This window comes from Dryobates pubescens, chromosome 25, assembly GCF_014839835.1.
Source record: "Dryobates pubescens isolate bDryPub1 chromosome 25, bDryPub1.pri, whole genome shotgun sequence".
NCBI classification, from domain to species: domain Eukaryota; kingdom Metazoa; phylum Chordata; class Aves; order Piciformes; family Picidae; genus Dryobates; species Dryobates pubescens.
Window position 1 is genome coordinate 15,694,956 of NC_071636.1, and position 20,039 is coordinate 15,714,994.

Sequence of the window (20,039 nt, forward strand, 5' to 3'; positions counted from 1 at the left end):
GCTGATCACACATGCAGGAATATTCCTAATCCTTAGAATATCCTTATTCCACAAGGGCATTGCTTGCAGGCACTGCAAAGTTAATTCTTTCTGTTGGCTGAAGGTTAACTCTTTCAGTTAGCTCTTTCTCATTCAGCTCTGTTAAGGCATTGTCCAGAGCTGTTTGGCCTCTCTCTCCTCCTCTCGTTCTTCCTCTTTTTATAAAGAGATGCTTTGGGGTGTGCTTGAGTGGAGAGATGCCACCTGATACAGCTTGTCAGCACCAGCCCTGAGCTTGCATAGGAGGACATTGTTTCTCATGTACTTCTGGACTTGTTCACTGGAAAAGAACCTGGCTTGCATTTAGAGAAGCCCGTTGGTGCTGTGGCTGCAGTCTGCCCTGTGTTACTCACACCAGCCCTCGGGCATTCTTGCTTCCCTTCTGGTTTTGGGCTTTATTTTTTAATTTATCAATATTTCTTAAGGAGTTGCAAAACTCTGTAACTATTAGCATGTGTGTTTCACTGTCATCTGGAGGGGTTTCTTTCCATCTCCTCCTCTCCCTGGTGTTTGCATTGATGGAAGTGTCTCCTGTATGTGCCTGCGTTCGTTTCAGCCACGGGGAAATGGAGTGTGTGAAGAGCAGATAAAACTTCAGGCTGCTTAAAACATTTCCACTTGTAGCTCATAATAACATGGAAAACCTCTCCTAAATGAAGGCTTGCTTGAGCTATTATTAACACTGGCTTTAGAGAGACCTCTTTGATTTAAGACAGACTGTTCCCTTCTGTTTGCTCTTCTACCAGAGGAGGTCTGCAAATGAGTGCTACTCTGAATTACCAGGCACAGTTCTCTTTCCTGCTGCTTTGAAAAATACTTGTGGTGGGTTGAAATTACCCCCCAACAAATTTGGAGGACTAACCCCCAAAATAAAATTGCCAGACAGCTCAGAAGGTTTTGGAAGCAATTGAAGCTCTATTTACAAGCAAACTAAAATCTGGAGATACGGAATGCAGTGAATATGTACAAAACATACAATATATATGTTTACAATTTATAAACAACACAGAAACTCCTCAGACCCCCTGGACACATGCAGGGGACCTGTTTGCCTCTTCCTCCACTCCCTCCCTCTAGTAGTCCAAGGGGAGATTGGATGTGGCACTTGGTGCCATGGTCTAGTTGTGAGGTCTGTTGGGACAGGTTGGACTTGATGATACTTGGGGTCTCTTCCAACCTTAGTTATACTGTGATACTGTGATAGTCAAAACACAGATACCCTGTCAAGGCCACAGGAGAGAGAAAGTTGCAGGCAGAAGCAACAGAATAAAAGGGAAAGAACTGTGTATGCCTCTGCTCTATATCCCATTAGCAAGCCAATGAATTCTACAGACCTTATCATTATTCTCCTTTTACATCCAATGGTTATTTAACTTTCAGTCTTTGCAGTCAGGACCTAGGCTGAAGTTCCCCATTCAAACTGTAACAATTCTCTATACCTTAACAATTTTCTTACCTTTTATAGCTAGCTGCAGTTCTGCAATATGATGTAGGGCTTGTTTTCTTCTGAGTAGTCCACTGTGCTGCTGTAACTGGCAGCCCTGACCCATGCTGTCGTACCACGTTTGTCAGCTCTCAGAGGACCCAGGTGGGCTTGGCAAAGCCACTGCTGGCATACAGCTCCCAGGCACTGCCATGGCTGGCAGGCATTGGTGGTGCTGTTTTACCCCTTGGCTCTGTATGGAAACATTTCCTTAGTGTCTGGGAGAAAGAGCTCCACATCACTCAGGTGAAACAAGTGCGGGGCAGTTTCACAGCTGCATGATTCCAGCAGGAGAACCCAAAGGCTGGCCTGCATAAGCTGCCACATCCTGAGTGCATGGCCCCTGCAGTGGGAGTTGCTCAGGACAGGATTGTCAGGTGTGCTTTTTGTGCAGCTGTCTGCATCCTTCGGTGCAGCCTGGGCCCAGCAAGGCTCTGTTACCCCTGCAAATACACACTGCTGTCACAGGTGGAACGGCATTTACTTGTAAAGGTCTGTTGGGTCTTTAGTGTCTCCTTAGGGATTTATTTGTAACCAGATGAAATGTGGAATATGCTTGAGAGTCAGGTGAGTGTGGTAGTGAAGAGTGGGACTTACTGGGTTTGATGGAACATCTTAGTTTTCTGCCCTGACAAAATTCCCCTTGGAACAGAACTAATACGAGAGCTGCGGCATGGTCTGGAGCCTGGGGGCCTGGCTGAAAACTCACCCTTGTAGAGGGATTAGGACAAGACTGGCCCCCATGTTTTTTCCCCCTGTGGTGGGCAGGTTTTCACTCAGCTCTCTGTAGTGAGCAAATCCCTGTCTCCCTAAACAATGCTGCCTCAGAGCTGGTGTCTGGGCAGCCTTGCACAGCCTCGCCCGAGTGGAAGGTCGGAGTGAGCAGGGTTCTGTTGGAAGGTGTGGTGTAACCAGGCTGCCTCTGGACAGGGAGTCAGCAGTGGGGTTTGTGCTACACACTTACTAGAAACCCTCCTAATGCTTCTGTCAAAGCAGAAGTTTGTGTTTGGGGCGCAAGGAGTTCAAAGCTGTTTTGCTGCTGCTGTTTCTAAGCGGGTAGTCAGTGGGAGGTCGAGTCTCTCTAGTACACAGACATGAAAACATTTCTTCGTGGTGGGTGGAGGAAGCTGAGCGGAATGGGCAGCTGTGCCTGCAGAGGCATTTCTGCTTCCATGGCAGCATGTTCACAGTTGGCTGCTGAATGTGTTTTGACTTTTCTTGACTCTGGTGAGAAGAATTTCACTCTCTGGAAACAGGAGACGGTCATCTAAGAGCATGCAGTGCTGTACAGGTGCAAAGAGAGGCTCTTTGGGGGGAAGGGTGGTTTGGGGGGAAGGTTTTGACAAGAAGGTATTTGTTTTGTTTTGCTATTTTTAATGAACTAACCATGTGCTTGCATTTTGTAGCTCTGGCTATGGGCCTGTGTGTTGCAATGATAGCCTTTGTTCGGCTGCCCAGCCTGAAGGTTTCCTGCTTGCTGCTCTCTGGGTTACTAATTTATGATGTCTTTTGGGTAAGTGTTTTGTTTGGGTTTGCTAAAATTGTTTTTATCCTTTGGATTTGTAATTGGCCTTGGGCCATTTTGACATGAATTGATGAAGCCTGGCAAAGGCAGAGATGTTCTGAGATGTTAAGGTCTGCAAGCAGGATACAGAGGTGTTTCCTCTCTAATTAGTTGACAGAAGCAGAAACGTGGTCAGGATATTTCAGCTTTGGCATGTGCTTTAAAAAAGGAACTCTGAACTCAAATCTGGAAAGCCTGGCTGAAGACCAGAACAAGCATTTACCAGTAAGCCCAAAGCTTTCTCCACGCCTGCACAGCACGTGGATGGCAGCTCCTGATCAGCAGTGAAATCTGCAGGACAGGAATGCAGCCCCATGCAGAGCCAGTAAGGCTGGCAGCCAATCTTCCTGCACTTCTGCTGGGAACCTGACAGAGCATCATTTGTAACACTGGCAGGATTTTGTTTTACCTTTGCATTACACCCAGCCCCGATCCAGGAAAGTGCTTGCTGACAGCTCTGGCAGCCGCTCTGTTCGGTGGTGTGATGAGCTGGAGTGCAGGAGCCTGTCTGGAGCCAGTATTGCATCACTCCCTTTACAACTCAGTTCCACAGCTTGTCTGCTTTCAAGCTTTCTCATACTGGCAGCATCCTGTTACCTGTAGACTAGGCTGGACAGATGCTTTGTCAAAGGATCTCAAGATACCGGTCAATATCATGAGCCTGGGCTGTTTCCCAGTTACTATTGCTAGGTGTAAAAATCTCTGGGTTGCTGGGAAACGTTTTCACAGGCTCACAGGATGTTAGGGGTTGGAAGGGACCTCCAAAGATCATCAAGTCCACCCCCCCTGCCAGAGCAGGACCGTAGAATCTTGCACAGGTCCCGCAGGAACACATCCAGATGGGTCTTGAAAGTCTCCAGAGAAGGAGACTTCTGTCATCAGAGCAAAAGCACAGGCAGCTCTGAGAGTTCAATTTGGAATTCCAGTTTCTGATGGCTGGATGATTTCCTTGCTCCCTAGGTGTTTTTCTCTGCCTACATCTTCAACAGCAATGTCATGGTGAAAGTGGCCACCCAGCCAGCTGATAACCCCCTGGATGTTCTATCCCGGAAGCTTCACCTGGGACCAAATGTGGGCAGAGACGTTCCCCGCCTGTCACTGCCGGGCAAGCTTGTCTTCCCCAGGTAAGACTGCAGCTCCCTCCCTCTGCTCTGCAGCAGCACTAATGCTACTGGAAATTAGCAGCTCAGTTCCCTGCTAGTCACTCCCTCTTCACCATCAAAAGGTCCAGAAGGAGTAGTGAGGCTCGGGCACTGTGGGCTGACTCACAGCGCACAGAGATGACCCCAATTTGGTTAAAAGGTGGCCTGTTAGAACTGGATCTTCAACACCTGTGGGAGTTCTGCTGCTGTTGGAAGGCTTAAGACCCAATGCTTAAAAGCAAAAGCCCTGAAGTTTATTATCACAGCAGAATCAATTACTGCACAGTGCAAGTGACTGGTAAGGGAGTTGGAAGCTGACCCTAGGCAAGGGCAGCTTGCAGGGGAAGCACTGTGCTGGGAGCTGGTGTTCCAGGTCCCTCTGGTCTGGGGTTTCCTCCTTGTCTCTGTTTTTAACCAGGGTGTGCACAGGCCTGACTGGGCAGCAAGCTTCAGCACCTCAGCAGATGTGCAGTAGAGATGTTTAGTGTGGCTTCTTTAGGTGTTGGGGTGCTGAAATCACAGAGATTAGGATCTGAAATCACAGAGATTAGGAGCTGACCGTCTGCAGTGACAAAACCAAAGTGGTTCATTTTGTCAGCTTTACAACATCAAGTGATTTGGCTTTGTTTGCATGAAGAGTATGCTGGCCTTCAGATAATGGGCAGCTTTAGTTCATCACCTACCTCACAGCTGGCTCTTTCCTGGAAACCTAGAGGGATTTTGGTTTCCTTCCTGTTTTGTCTGAAGGAGGCCAAAGATCTGAGAAGTCCATAAATAGACTTCTTGTATTGGAGGTGATCTTTGCAGGGAGGGAAGGTGCAGTCAGTGTCTGTCAGACCTAACTGAACACTTTGATCAGCCAGATGGTGCCTCCCCTCAACACTCAGAGATGGCTGAAATGCTGTGTTGATGGATCTCTGTCACTGGGTGAGTTAAGAGCAAAGGCAGCTTAAAGGCTGCTGGCAGCAATAAACCAGTTTGCAGTGACATGGCATCACAGTGAGGCTCTAAAACCGAGCTGGGCTGGTGGTGAAATCACACAGGAAAAGCTCTTCAGGAGCCAGCATTTTGCTTCCGCCCCATAAAAGTGCGTGGGTAGGAAGAAGGGAATGTGCAAGATGAAGCTGAAAACCAAAGCGGAGGGGCCTAGAGCTTGTCACCTTGTGTCTGAGCGTGAAACCAAGGGCAGCTGCTCTCCAGTTCCACAGGCAGCCACTTCTCCATGCTGGGCATCGGGGACATTGTGATGCCAGGCCTCCTGCTCTGCTTCGTGCTGCGCTACGACAACTACAAGAAACAGGCCAGCGGCGACTCCTGTGGCGCCCCGGGGCCGGCCAACATCTCCGGACGGATGCAGAAGGTCTCCTACTTCCACTGCACACTCATTGGGTATTTTGTAGGTGAGTGACCAGTGTGCTCTGGAGAGCTGCTTAGTGAGCAGAGCAGGGTTAGGAGATGATGGAAGCAAGGGTAAAGAAGTGTTGAGTGAACCCTTGGCTGTGGTCTTCTAAATCCTCCTCTCCTTGGGTTTCGTTGACGTGCTCTGGGGAGGAAGCCCTTCTACAGTCCTCTGAGATTTTTGGGGTGGTGTATTTTGAAGAGATTATCAGTGTGGGGGTGTTTAGCAATTGTTTATACTTTGCTTTAATAGCAAAGGTAGCACACAGGTGGTGTATTACAGTATCTCACAGTACATTAGAGGTTGGAAGGGACCTCAAGAGATTTGAGTCCAACCCCCCTGTCAAAGCGGAGTAGCTCGTACCTGGCTGATGGTAGGTGGCTTAGCCTGTGCAAGAGTACCTCAAGGTGACTCATCCAGACAATTAATTCCTGCACTTTTGTGTTCCACTGTTAATGCTCATGACCCTGGGACGTCTTAGTGCATGCAGGAAATGGTAAATGGTCACACCTGGCATGCTGTTCATGGTTTGCTGTAGCCATCCCTCTCCTCCCTAACATAAACCACATTTTTCCCGAAGGTCAGGCCACAAATGTGCATATCCTGACCCCCTGCAGTCCTTCCAAGGATGAAGAGGAAAGATGATTTCCTACCCATATCCTTCCTCCTCCCCTTGACATTCCCTTCCAGCAGGTATCCAGGAAAATCATTCCTGGTGTGTGCAGCCCTTCCTCTCAGCCCATGTTTCTCAGGCTGGGGGCCCCAGAGCAATAGTCTCAAGAGGTTCCAGCCCTGGAGTAGCTCTTCAGTGTGGTGCATCCAGCGTCTTCCCCTTGTCTCTTCTCGTGTTTTGTGTCAGTTATTATTAGCTTAGTCTATGAGATTCCAAACTGGAGCAAGTGACTCAACACAGCCTAATGATAAAACAGAGTAATTTTAACTGCTTTGTTTTGTTTCAGCTGCATTCAGGGAAAGGAGAGCACAGATAGGGAACTTTTCCACAGCCTGCCTCTTGCAGTGCTAGGGAAAAGAGCCAGGTGTGGGTGTGGTGGTGAGAGCAGCCCCATGCAGCCAGCAGATACTGAGAGTCCCTTGTCTCTGTCACAGGTCTATTAACTGCCACCGTGGCATCCCGCATCCACCGGGCAGCCCAGCCTGCCCTCCTCTACCTGGTACCCTTCACTTTATTGCCGCTGCTCACCATGGCCTATTTAAAGGTAAGGCAGGGCTGAGGCTCTGGGGGCAGCTGCAGGCAGGGGCAGTTCTTGCCCTGGCCAGCAGCTCTCGTGAGGATGCTGCACACTCGCAGCAGCCCCAGCCCAGAACCAGGTGGGGTGAATGTGAGGGACTGAGCAGCCGGGAGGTGAGCTCCTGGGAGAAAGACGATTTGTGTACACGGGGCACCAGTAAGGATCGAGTGACTCCCTTCTGTTCTGAAGTGTAGAACACTTCTTTAATGACATCAAGGATCTGGGCCTCCCCCAGCTGGTCACTCCAGAGCATGCACAAAGGTCAGACAGAGGGCTGGCAGTTGCCTGCTCTGAGGGGGGATTTTACCGTTCAGTGGGAGGGCTGCAGAGCACAGGGAAGGGCAGAGTTCTCCTGCCGTGCACATTCCCTGCTCAGCACAACTGCCCTGTGGGCAGATCTGCCAACAGCGAAAGAGGGTCTGGCCTGGCAGGGAAAGGAATTGTTGTTACTGTCTCGATTTAGTTTGCAGCACAGGGGGAGCCCAGCTTTGCTCTGAGTCATGCTGGTGGTTATGGATGCATTTTAAACTAAGAGTTCTGAGTGGCCTTTGAAGGTTCTGAGGTCCTTCGGCTGTTTCCCTGCCTAGGGTGATCTACGTCGCATGTGGTCTGAGCCTTTCCACTCCAAGTCCAGCAGCTCCCGTTTCCTGGAAGTATGATGGAACAGGTAGAAAGTGACCTGAACTTCTGCCTTGGTCCTTTAACTAACTTGTGGCTTTGTCGACTCCTCAAGCTGGACTGGCTGGTACTCGGGAAGGTACCAATTACAGGACTCGTGCGAAAGGACTTGGTGTTAAAAGGAGGAAAAGAGAGCAAAGCTAAGATCTGGAGCTCCCAAGTGGCTCCGTGGCTCCCTGCAGATGTGGAATTGGGGACCCTTAGTGCAACTGCAGCCACTTTCCTCCTTTCTTCACTGGGATGGATTAGCACCAGACTTGGTGAGGGAGGAAGAGACAGACTCGAGACTGAGAACGGCTTGGAGTCGTTCCACACCTTGTGAACACTAAAAGAAACAACAGTTGAGCAGACTGAAGCTTCTTCAGAGAACCCCTTGTGGACACTGGGACCAGTTTCCTGCTGGACTTCGGTTCTGAACTGAGACAGAAATTCTTCTGTCACCATCCTGGTTTTTTTGTTTTGTTTTGGTTTAGGTTTTGTTTGTTTGTTTGTTTGTTTGTTTGTTTGGGGTTGTTTTGGTTTTCTTTCTTTCTTTCTTTCTTTTTTTTTTCTTCTTTTTTTTTTTTGGTGGCTTTTTGTTTTTTGGGTTGTTTTTTTTTTTTTTAGCTATTAAATATTTCCTGTGGTGTGAGGTTACTTATTAAATCCACAGACATTGAGTGACTTCTTGCAGTATACATATGAAGATTTGTTGTACCAAGTTGCATTTCCACCCAGGTGTCATGTGGCAGTGAAGAAAAAAAAAAGGGCACGGTTTTTATACAGCTATATATCCCCTATAGATATATCTATGAATACATGCAAAGGAGGCCTGCTAAGATCATGCTGTGTAGCAGACAGGGGCTTGCTGTAATTTCTAGCATGTAGAGCAGTTTACTCTGGCTTTCTTGTATATGGATCTACAATGAGCTGCTGTTTCCCCCCACCCCGGCCCCCGAACCTTCAGTTTAAACCCCAGTGTAGTGTTCGTACCGGTTGTACTCATGGACCTTAGGGGATACTTGATTTTGATCAATGTAGCAAACTAGGGAGGGAAAAAAAAAAAAAACCAACCCATCCAACTTTCAAAGTCAGCCCTGTGGGTCTGGGGAGGGGAGGGGAAGGGGTTGTCCTTTTTTTGTTTGTTTTTCTTTTCTTTTGTTCCTTTTCTTTCTCCAAACGGCTCCCTCGCAGGTTTTCTGTAGTCCCTGCCCCGTGCATGTATTATAGCAGCAGTTGTCTTTGTGCTTTCTGATCATAGTAATGTATCACTTGTAAATACATTTTTTTTTCTATTTTCTATTTTTTGTATTATTATTATTTCTTTTTATTTTTTTTTTGGCATTTTGTTTCAGTAGTGTGCTGTATCCTCCATGCCCCCTGCCCCTTAAAGACTAAAGAAAGAAAGAAAAAAAAGAACAAGAAAAAAAAAACAAACTCCTTTCCTGTCTGCCTGGCTGGAGTCTCTGTGTTGACTGCTTTGTGTAAGCCTGTTACAATGTGGATTTTAGCCTTCTTTTAAACCAGCAGCTGCTGTTCTGTTCTGTTTTTAACCCAAAGGCTTCCCCAAGCTGCTCAGACCTTTTATTTATTTATTGTTTTCCCCCCGCTCCTTTTAAAGTGCTCTCCCAGACTGGGTCTGGGGAACTCTCCCAAAAGCTTGCAGTTCTTGTCTGGTGGGGTTGCTGCTGGTCCCCCTTAGCTGACTGGAAGGAAAACAGGAATGCACCGGACTGAGCAGGAACATCCCTGTGTGGCAGAGCAGGTGAGGAGCTCTGGTCCTATCCTTCCTGCTCCATCAGGTGGTGCCAGAGGAGGACGTTGTGCCAGGCCACAGCTGAGTACTGTCAGTAGCAGCTTCCTCTGTTCACAGGCAGAGGGGCTGAGGGGGCCCCTGCGCTGGCTGTGACACATCTCTGAGGCAGGTGGAGCCTCAGAGGAAGCAGTAAAGGAGCAGCACAGCCCTGCAGGGGCTCTGGGATTTACCGAGTTGGGGTGAATGTGTGTGGCAGGGGGATGTGCTGCCTTTGTGTTTGAATGGTTTTGCCCCAGTTCATCTCTCTCACTTAGCTGAAAGCATTTCCTCTGGCATGTGCCTGCTATGCTCATTGTTAGGTAACTGTCACTTTTCAATGCAGTAAATAGGTTTTAATTAACAATCTGCATTTCCTGTTGGTAGCAGGTGTTAGGTCCCAGACTTGCAGTCAGCTTGGGACAAAAGAGGGGCATCAGTTTTCAGCTACAAACCTCAAACTCCAGGTGAATGTTGATGAAGGTATTCAGAGAGAGCAAGAAAAGGCACTTTTGGTATGGTTTGGTTTTTTTCCAGAGGTTCCAAACAGTGGATGCAGTTTGCTACTGCTTCATCTCCCCAGCCCTTCTGCCCACCTGTCAGTAATGCAGCTCTCAGCTGCTCTCAGCCTCTCGGGAGGTCCCTCCTGCCTCTGGAATGAACAGGAAAGGTCTTGCTCTGTTTTGCAGTGGCATTTCTTAGTCCCTGCCTGTGAATGATTTTCTACACTTCTGGATCTTCCACCAGAATGCTTCTTAAGTGCTAATTGACAAATGCTTAATGAGAATTAATCTAGCTTTCCAGAAAAACTGTCCCTTCCTTGTTGAGCTGCATTGGCCTCCTGCACGTTGTGACCTTCTGACTTGCACCAAGGTAAAAGAGAGGAGCTGCCTGCAGTGACAAGCTGACTGTCTGGCTTCCCCTGAGGAGGCTCACACCTGCCAGGGTGCCAGCTCCAGGCCCAGAGCTGTCAGTGCCCCTCCAGCGTGGGACAGCAGGCACCACCTGTGGGAAAAGCATTGTGGTGCTTTGCAGAGGTTAAGCAAAGTATAACTCTCACACAGCCAAAGCTCTTGGTTTGCAGAGGGAAAAGCATCCTCCTAGGGTTTTTAGGTAAGGGAAAGCTTTGTGCCACAGCTCTCCCATCTGGCATGCCCTCAGCTTGCAGGGGGATTAGAAGCAGATTCCTGCCTTGCCTACTCAGCTGCTGAGCCCTCCTCTGTGCACACCCTTTGTCCTTCCTTCTGTCTGGCCAGCTACGTATCCGCTTGATGAAGCTGTGCAAGCTGGCTTGGGTCCCTCAGCTTTCCAGAGGCCATGGTGGGCCCTGGGTTCCCTGTCCCTGGGGGTCTGGCATTCCTGCATCTGGTTTAACATTTTGTTGAACTCCTTCGTAAACTACTTGGCACAGTCCTGCAGTGAGGTGGCCAAACCACCTGCCCTGCTGTCTGAAGAACTGTCAGGAAAAAAATGACTAAGGTAAGTCCTGGAGGAAGGTAAAAGTGATAGACCAGGACAGGTTCTAGCAAGGTGGTCAGGACATAGACACCACCCTGTGACAGACAAACCTGGGACCAGTTCTGGGCTCCTTTGCTGCTGCATTTTTTGGCAACAGTCAGCTTAGAAATTTTGCTGTCTGTGTTTTGAAATTTCCCTGAGGTCACACTTGATCTTGCAGACAGTTCAGGGATGACCTGGGGTGGTCTGGCCAGCCAGTAAGGGTACAGCATGCAGCTGGTTGTTCTCTTGTCTGTTCTGGCCTGTGGGAGCAATCTGGAAGCTGTCAGAGCCATGCTCAGGCTGTGCTACGCTGCCCACAGAGACTCAGGAGCACACCAGGGTGCCCAGTGCTGTGATTCCAGTTGGGTGATGTGGGGAAGCCTTTCGCTGACACAAACATTTCCTGTTGTGAGCCTGGAACAGTTTTTGTTCTGAGAGAGAGAAGGGGAAGAAGATGTTGAGGCCATTAGGAAATCCATACTGACTGTCACATTTTCTTCTCTCTGTTCCATTTCTTCCTCCTTTTCCAGGCAGGGTCCTTTTTCACTTCAGGATGTCTTTCACATCTGGTGTTTTTCATTCTTTCCAGGAGCCCAAACATAACCTGAATGTGTGGCTGTTGCCAGGGCTGTGGCTCTCAACTTAAGCAAAGCAAGACCACTGTGATGTTCCATTAGAGAGAACACTATTGGAAGAGACTGGCAGAGGCTCTTCTGGTGTAAAGCAACCTTACAGCACTTTCAGCTGAGTCCTGTAAAACATTTCATCCAGTGCTTAACCTTGGCAGGCTGAGATGGTGCTTGGGTGCCGTCGTGGGGTGAGCCTTGTCTTGCTGTGCTCCAAGGCAGGCAGATGCTTCAGAAGGGGATCCAGGCTCCAGAGCTCCTCATTTTTGCTGAGGGACAGGCCAAGAAGGATGTGGCTCATCTCTGTGCCCCCCAGGAGGAGTCAAGTGTTTGTCACCTGTGTATTTGTGACAGCCCAGAACAGCTGGGCTCTTATTTAGTCAGTTGGGAGCTCACATGAAGAGCTCTGTGTGATAAAAAAATACACCAGAACTGAGGCAGGGTGGAAGGAGGTAACTTCTCATTACTCATTTCCTTGGTTAGGGCTCCACCTGCTTCATTCCCAGTACCTTGTCCTTGAAGAATGTAGCTGTGGCTCATCTCCTTCCCCACCTCTTCTGATGTATGGTGATCTAATTTTCCTCTCTCAGTGCCCCTGCTTTGCAGTGTTGGCTGAGTTTTTAAATGGATAAAAACTTCTGGTTCCACTTGCAACAAGTCCCTGTGTCAGAGGAAGGCCCAGCCCTGGCTGTGCCTGGCCAGGCTGCTGCAGTCTGGGGGTGGCTTTCAGCAGGAGCTCCCCAGTTTAATGCTGCAAGACTTGTTTGTGTTTTGCATTCTCAGCAGTTCTGCAGCAGCCCTGAGGAGCAGAGGCACTGGCGTCACGGCCAGCAGCAGCCAGCAGCAGGCTGTCATGATTTAAAGAGCAGACAGAAATTCTTCCCCTTGAGGGTGGTGAGACACTGGCACAGGTTGCCCAGGGAGGTGGTGGAAGCCTCATCCCTGGAGGTTTTGAAGGCCAGGCTGGATGTAGCTGTGAGCAACCTGATCTGGTGTGAGGTGTCCCTGCCCATGGCACGGGGGTTGGAGCTGGATGATCCTTGAGGTCCCTTCAAACCCTAACAATTCCATGATTTTGGAGCACAGCCCTGTGAGGAGAGGCTGAGGGAGCTGGGGTTGCTTAGCCTGGAGAAGAGGAGGCTCAGGGGAGACATTACTGCTGTCTACAACTACCTGAAGGGAGGTTGTAGCCAGGTGGGGGTTGGTCTCTTCTCCGAGGTAACCACCAAGAGAACAAGAGGACACAGTCTGAAGCTGTGCCAGAGGAGGTTTAGGCTGCATGTTAGGAAGAAGTTCTTCCCAGAAAGAGAGATTGGCCATTGGAATGTGCTGCCCAGGGAGGTAGTGGAGTCACCATCACTGGAGGTATTCAAGAGGAGACTGGATGAGGCACTTGGTGCCATGGTTTAGTTGATTAGATGGTGTTGGGTGATAGGTTGGACTCGATGATTTAGAAGGTCTTTTCCAACCTGGTTTATTCTATTCTATTCTACTCCCAAAGGAAGCTCTGTCAGCTGAGGTGGCCTTCACAGAATGTTAGGGGCTGGAAGGGACCTTGAGAGATCATCCAGTCCAGCCCCCCTGCCAGAGCAGGGTCACCTAGAGCAGGTCACACAGGAACACATCCAGGCAGGTCTTGAATATCTCCAGAGAGGGAGACTCCACACCCCTCTGGGCAGCCTGTTCCAGGGCTCTGTCACCCTCACAGGGAAAGAATTCCTCCTCCTGTTTCCATGGAACTTCCTATGCCTCAGCTTCCACCATTGCCCCTTGTGCTGGCATTGGGCATCACCCAGCAGAGCCTGGCTCCATCCTCTGGGCACTCACCCTTTATGTATTTATAAGTATGAATGAGATCACCCTTAGTCTCCTCCAAGCTGAAGAGCCCTCAGCTCCCTCAGTCTGTCCTTGTAATGTGAGGCAGAACCCAGGAAGACTCAATTAAGAGTTTCTCAAGCAGGTTTTCTCTTTATTATTACAGCATGCATGCAGGTGGATCAGGATTCTTCCAGAAAGCATCCACACTCCGACTGCAGACTGCTGCTTCATGTAAGCAAAGCACAGAACATCTGCAGAGGCTTTTGGGAAAGGGGTTGGGGATTCCAAGGAATCATTTACAGGAGTCCTGCCTTATATGCACATGCCTTGTTAGGTGTGGTAGGGGTCTTCACAGGGTGTCAGGGGTTGGAAGGGACCTTTGAAGATCATCATGTCCAACCCCCTGCCAGAGCAGGACCATAGAATCCAGCACAGGTCCCACAGGAACACATCCAGACGGGTCTTGAAAGTCTCCAGAGCAGGAGACTCCACAACCTCTCTGGGCAGCCTGTTCCAGTGCTCTGTGGCCATGTCTTCAGAAGGCCTTCTTGATGAAGGCTTGACTCTTCCTCATGTTAAACTTGATCTGAGCTGGATGTAGCCCCCACCCCCCACCCCCACTTAAGTGAATTAATTCAGGTCTTCTAACAGCTTTTTGGAGTGATGCAGCACAGGGGCCTCATGTTTATTATCTCCAAGGAGAGTCAAGACCCTCCTGTCTTCCCTGTGTCAAGGACATACAGGAGCCTTCTCCCTCCCTCTGTCCTTCAGGGCTGTTCTGCTCCCTGCCTTCAGGAATGGACCTTTGGTCTTATGGGGAGGTAGGGATTGCTAGAAGCTTTCAGGCACACTTTCTTTACATTTATAAACTTCCCCTTCATCAGAGCCAACGAAAAATCTCAGTAATGGACTGGAGCAGAGGGAACATGGGAGGGAAAAAGAGAGGGAGAGAGTGAAGAAGTCAGAGAAAAAGAAAGATATTAGCACTGCTTGGATCCAGTGATCTTGCAGCTCTCTACAGCTCCCTGAAAGGAAGCTGCAGTGAGGCTGGAGTTGGTCTCTTCTCCCAAGTCACCAGCAACAGGACAAGAGCAAACAAGCTGAAGCTGTGCCAGGGGAAGGTTAGGTTGGACATGAGGGAAAACTTTACTAGGAGAACGCTGAGGCGTTGGCACAGGCCGCCCAGAGAGGTGGTGGCGTCCCCATCCCTGCAGGTGTTGAAGATGCTGCAATGTGGTGCTTCAGGACAGCGTTTAGTGGACATTGTAGCCAGGTTATGGTAGGACTTGATGATTTTAAAGGTCTTTTCCAACCTTAATGATTTTGTGTGTCTAAGGGGAGATTGCCCTTCCCTTGGTGCACACACATTTAACACTGCTACAGCTCTGTCCCCTGCGCAGGCTCCTGGCAGGGATTTCTGCTTAAGCATCTGGAGTGAGTTGCTCCTGGTGAGTTGCTGTGTGAACTAAGTTTGGAAGAAAAAGCTGGGATGTGAAAGTGCTGTCTCCTTTTGCCTGTCCTCCTCCTCTGGGAGTTGCAGGGATTCCCTTTTGCTTCATTAGTGCCCCTTGGGTTACTGCCCTACAGAACCTGCCAGCTATGGGAAAGGGATGCTCTTGGTTTTCATCTGTGGGGATGCAGCTTGCAAGCACTAACAGCTCTCCTGAGAGGGCCTCTTGCTGCCTTGGAGGATCAGTGCTGAAGCAGATGCCCTCTTCTGGTGCCGCCACTTGGCCCGACGGTTTTTAAACCAAACCTTTAAAGTGCAAAACAAGAAAAGAACTTTTGCATTTCGTCTGTTCCTTGGAGTGAGGCAGGCAGGTACCCTCTTGGGCTGTACAGCCTGAGCTTTAGGATACTCTAACACATTTCCCAGTATCAATATTTGACACAGCGTGTAATCGGTCCCCCCCAGCCCCGCAGACCTGCTCAGATACGTGGAAGGGGCAGAAGGGAGGTGGGAGACCCCGGTGGCAGATCACATAAATAGGGGAAGTACACTTGGGTGCAGGGAGGGGCAGCACAGGGCATGTCTGTGTGTTTATACAGGTGGGGAGGGGGAGCGTTCATAGGACACCTGAACACATCAGCCCAGCAGAACCGTTCTGCACTCTTCCATTGCTTGCCAAATCTCGACTGTGTTTTGTCAGTCTCTAAAGTAAGCCCCTGGTTCTCTGCAGCTCCCCAAAAAGGCAGCACAATGCCCCAGAGGCCACAGCAAACAGCACCTCACTGGTGCCAGGAGCTCACCTCCACCCTCTCCTCCTTCAGGTGAATGCGGCTGGCCAGGTGCTCGCGGGTGATGACGTCTGGGTACTGGTTCTGGTGGAAAAGCGTCTCCAAGGCCTGCAGCTGCTCCTCAGTGAAGATGGTGCGGTGCCGGCGTGTCCGGCGCTGCATCTGCTGCAACGTCTGCAGCTGGCCGGAGCTCCCCTGGGCACTCCTACAGACCCTGACTGCCGAGCGGAGGAGCTGCACGGGCCAGGGCAGCCCAGCGTCTGCAAGGGGAGAGGTACAGCAGCAGTGCTAGGGGCAGGGGGGCTCAAACACTGCCCTGGCTTGCTGCAGTTCAGGTGTCAGCTGCTCGGAAGCAGGCAGCTGCCCAGCTGGCGATGGGTGATGAGCTGTGTGATCACCATGCAAGAGAGGGAAGGGCTTAGGGCATTGCTTTGGCCAAAGCATGCAGGTGAGGAGCACTGGTTGGGTTTTCCTTGTTCAGTATGCCCAGCTCCAGAAAATAGTAGGAAACTCACAGGCTAGTGAGGAGCTGTACTTCAGTCCTGACACTGGGGTTTTCTGAACTTTCAGGGTGCTCTTGATCTCCATTTTTAAGCCTTTGCTACTTCCCCCCCTACACCCCTCCCCAAATGCTAGATGAAGCCAAACCCTCTTTTCCTTAAAGGATAAGGGAGGTTTCCCAGAGGCAGTGCTGCCAGGAAGCACAGGCACAGCTCTGCACAGCAGCAGCATGACCATGGGGCCCCACATTCCACAGAGAATTCAGAGAATCATGGAATGGTCCAGGCTGGAAGGAACCTCCACACTCTGACTTCCCTGCAGTCAGCAGGGACATCCCCAACTAGATGAGGCTGCCCAGGGCGTCCTCGAGGTCCCTAGAAGCATCAGCCTCTCAAGTATCTTACACTAACCCAGCAATCTCCAGTAATAAACAGCACCTGCTGCTTTGAGACCCCCAGCAGCACTGCAGGTTGAATTGCCTGCTCTTGAGAGCCAGGCTGAGAGCAGAGCTGAGCTCGCTGGAACTGGAGCCTGAGACCACCGTGATGGCAGACCAGAGGCTATATTGTCACTCAACACCCAGGTTTTCCCCTCCACCCAGCACTGGAACCAGCCCCTCCACGAGCCCTACCCTGTGAAGCAAACCCAAGCACTCACCCAGCCAGCTCGGTGAGTCCCGCAGGGAGCAGGCACTCGTGTGAGAGCAGCAGCAGCATCTGCAGCCTGCCCCTTCCAGCTCTTCCTCCTCCTCCTCCTCCTCTTCCTGCAGGGAGCTGGTGGGGATGGTCTCTAGCTCGTACAACCCTTTGGGTGTGCAGTCCAAGATGCTCCGCAGGCATAGTGGGACCAGGACCTGGGGCCTCCTCTCTGCTGGGCTGGAGAGGATGTCCTCGATGCGGAATGAGCAGGGTTTCTTCAGGCCTCCTCTGCTGGCATCGGCGTCTGGGGCTGGCTCTGAAGACATCCTGTGCCAGCAGCAGCCGCCACGGGAGTGGGCAGCTGAAGCTGAGCTGGCTTTGCTTTCTGGGCACTAACTCCAGAGTGAGGTCTTGCAAGGAAAAGGACAGCTTAGGTGGCTTTTGAAGTGGACTGGCAAAGCCATCCAGAGTGGCTGCTTTGTCTCGGCATTTCAAGTGACTGTCATTCTCCCAGCCAAGTTTTTATTTTAGACACAGATGCACTTTTTCTCCTAACCTAGCTGCTCTATGACTGAAGCCACCCTAAATATATATATATATATAGAGAGAGAGAGAGAGATAATCCCTTTGGAAAGAGAACCATAAACCCCCCTGTGAATAAAAGAAATTCTAACTAATCTTGGCAGCTTTGTGAAGGGTTAGTGTGGATCTAAGATTTAGCTAATCCCACAAAAATGACTGGAGAAGGAAATCTGATTTCTCCATCTCGAGTGTAGATTTGAGGTGGTTATGATCTCCATTGTGCTGCAGCCTCCAATCCAAGGAAGGGGGAGGATAGCTGTTCCCAGACTGGAAATGGACCAGAGGATTAACTCCTTAAAAGAAGCAAATTATCCCTTTCTCTGGCCAAATGAAAGCTTTCCCATCAAAAGAGAGCTGTCATATCATACAATATGAGAGAGGAGAGAGTTCAGCTTGATAAAAAATAATTTTTAATGGTAGCACAGCCTTTGGCTGTGGCAGAACTCTGCAAAAGTTGATTTATTTTCTGATGAAAGCAGAGAAGTCGTATTTTTCATTCCTTCCCCTCTCCCCCACCTCTGCTGCCCTAATCACAGTGATAATGCAGATGCTTTGCCTGTATCTAACACACTCTTTGTGAGGATTCAGAGCTGTTAATAAATTAGATTACTGGCAGCTCTGTGGCACAGCTTAGTGGCATGTAGCTACCTCCTGCACAGCTGAGCTGTACCTCTGCTTGGCATCGGGAAGGGCAGGGCAGGATTGCTGCCCCTATGTGCAGGCAGGCAGTGAGATCTGGCAGCAGCAGAGTCTTGGTGCCTGAGCTAACAGGAGGCTCAGTGAGCCCAGAGCAGCCCAGATGGCTGCCTGCAGCCTCTGGGCTTCTGCAAAGCTTTGTCAGTTAAGTTCCCAACTCTTTCTGTTCTGCAAGAGAAACTGGAGTGAGGCTACAGCCATGAGCAGTGACTCGGGACAGGGCTATTGGCCCTGACCCTCCCCAGGGCAAGCAGCAAGGCCTTGCAGATGTGATCCAGGAGAGGAATGATGACTCCTTCCCTCTTGAGTTTATAACTGAAATGAGTAGCTGGAGTTAAAATAGTGAAGGCTGAGCTCAGGCTGCTTACAAAAGTTTAAACCCAAGCGCTCTTGCCCTCAGTGTTTTTCAGCCAAGGTGAGCAGCAAGGCTTCAGGAGCTGCTGTGGGGAACGCCCCTCCTGCTTGGTGTTTGTCTGCAGCATAGAGAAGATACCTCTCCCACTCCTGGGACCTACCAGGAGACACACAGACGAGCACTGTGAAACCACTGCACGCCCAAGGTCCTTGTGGATCCTTGTGACTTCCCATTGAACAGCCCAGCAACCCCACCAGTGTCGCACAAAGATGTGAGCCAGGCTCCAAGACAGTCCCTTCTCAGCCCCCACTCTTCTCCCCTTGGCCCTGCCTTCTGCCTGCCATTCCCCACCCTGCTGCTTTCCAGTGCTGGTGAGAGATGCCCCACAGCCACTCTACCTGTGACCCCCAAACCTCTGTAAAATCTCCCTTCAAACCAAATCACAGTTTGTCTTTCCATCCCTTTATTTGCCTCTCCTTTTGCTATTCTGATGCTGTAACATCCACTCTTGGTGTGTTTGCTGTAGGTCTGAGAGGAAGAGGCCTTTGTGGTGCCTGGGCATGTCCACTGCTGCCCTGCCCAGGTGCCAGCGCACCAGAGAGGCACTGGAGCTGCAGTTGTGCCTGGGGTCATGGCAAACTGCTCCCAGCTTTTATGCACATACCCAAATGGTGAGGCAGCAGATGGATGTGGGGCTGGGTTATGCTCCCCATACCCTGCTGGTCCAGAGGGATGGCAGGGCAGGTGAGCTGCGACATGCCATGGGCAGGTGCAGGATCTGACCCTTTCTGCTCTCAGCTGTAATAATCATACACCCACAGCAGATTCATTTTCCTTCCCCATCCATAACAAAGGATCCTTCCCCTGCCCTCCCCTGCCCAGCCCTGCCTGCCCACTGCACAGGCACTTAGCCTATTAGGATCTCCACTGATTGCTTTCTTTCATTCCTCCCCATACCTTTCACTTCAGAAAATGGACTGGTAATACTTCTTTTATCAAAGAATTATGGGATTTAGCACCCAGATCTTACAAAGAGACTTTTGATAGTTGCTGCTAATCAAATCCCGATCGGCAGACGCTTCTCTGCACCCTGTTACTGGAGAGGAATAAAGGAAAGGGATTATTAATGTTCTGTTTACTGAGCCTCCAGGAGATAGGATCTCTGGGCTATTTCATGTTAGAAAAGGAAAAGGAAAATAAAACAAGAAGGGAAAAAATGCAGACAAGGGAGGACAATATAGATATAGATAAAAAGAAAGGAAACAGGCTCTTATCATTTTCTTATTGGTTAAGGAGATTCCAAAGCCATTATAGAGGATTAGCAAAAAAAAGGTTAATCTGCTTTAGCTGTTCACTTGTCTAAAGTGAATTTATAGGGTTTGAAAATCCTTCCTGTGGTGAAACCAGAAGAAATCCTCCCCCTCCCTCTCCTTCCCCTCCCTTCCATAGGCAGTACAAGGAGATGGAAAGAGGAGCTTTGGAAACCCTAAAACTTGGGAGCATCCTCCCCTGCCTTGCCCTGCCTGGCTGCTAGCACTCATGCAAGCTCTACTTTGGTAGTACTTCCCCAGGCTCCCCTATCACCTGTGTGAGGTGGCTGTGGTGTTCAGGGAATGGAGGAGCAGGTCCAAGGGATGTGACCACGCTGCAGTTCTATGCCTTAACTGAGGTAACTCTTGGGCTGTTTCCCTGGCTGAGATTGGCAGCAGACAGGGCAGACTTGCCCCCCCTGGCTGAATTTTATCTTCCAGGCTGATCT

The 20,039-nt window shown here is 50.1% G+C and overlaps 2 protein-coding genes across 3 annotated transcripts in view; one reads left to right on the plus strand and one right to left on the minus strand.

The window, feature by feature from the left end:
- SPPL3 (signal peptide peptidase like 3) overlaps nt 1–8,052 on the plus strand; it is a 59,838-nt gene extending 51,786 nt beyond the window's left edge. For both annotated transcript variants that reach the window (XM_054173229.1, XM_054173231.1), the window contains exons 7-11: nt 2,929–3,035; nt 4,047–4,210; nt 5,429–5,628; nt 6,735–6,844; nt 7,465–8,052. In XM_054173229.1, the coding sequence (XP_054029204.1) occupies nt 2,929–3,035; nt 4,047–4,210; nt 5,429–5,628; nt 6,735–6,844; nt 7,465–7,536 (653 nt within the window). In that variant the 3' untranslated portion in view covers nt 7,537–8,052. The remainder of the gene's footprint in view (nt 1–2,928; nt 3,036–4,046; nt 4,211–5,428; nt 5,629–6,734; nt 6,845–7,464) is intronic.
- Nucleotides 8,053–14,921: 6,869 nt separating this feature from the next.
- On the minus strand, nt 14,922–16,973 carry GSC2 (goosecoid homeobox 2). The gene is made up of 3 exons (XM_054173234.1): nt 16,667–16,973; nt 15,521–15,768; nt 14,922–15,026 (listed from the first exon to the last, which is right to left on the minus strand). Exons 1-3 carry the CDS (start codon nt 16,971–16,973, stop codon nt 14,922–14,924), a joined length of 660 nt encoding a protein of 219 aa, XP_054029209.1.
- Between the last annotated feature and the right edge of the window lie 3,066 nt (nt 16,974–20,039).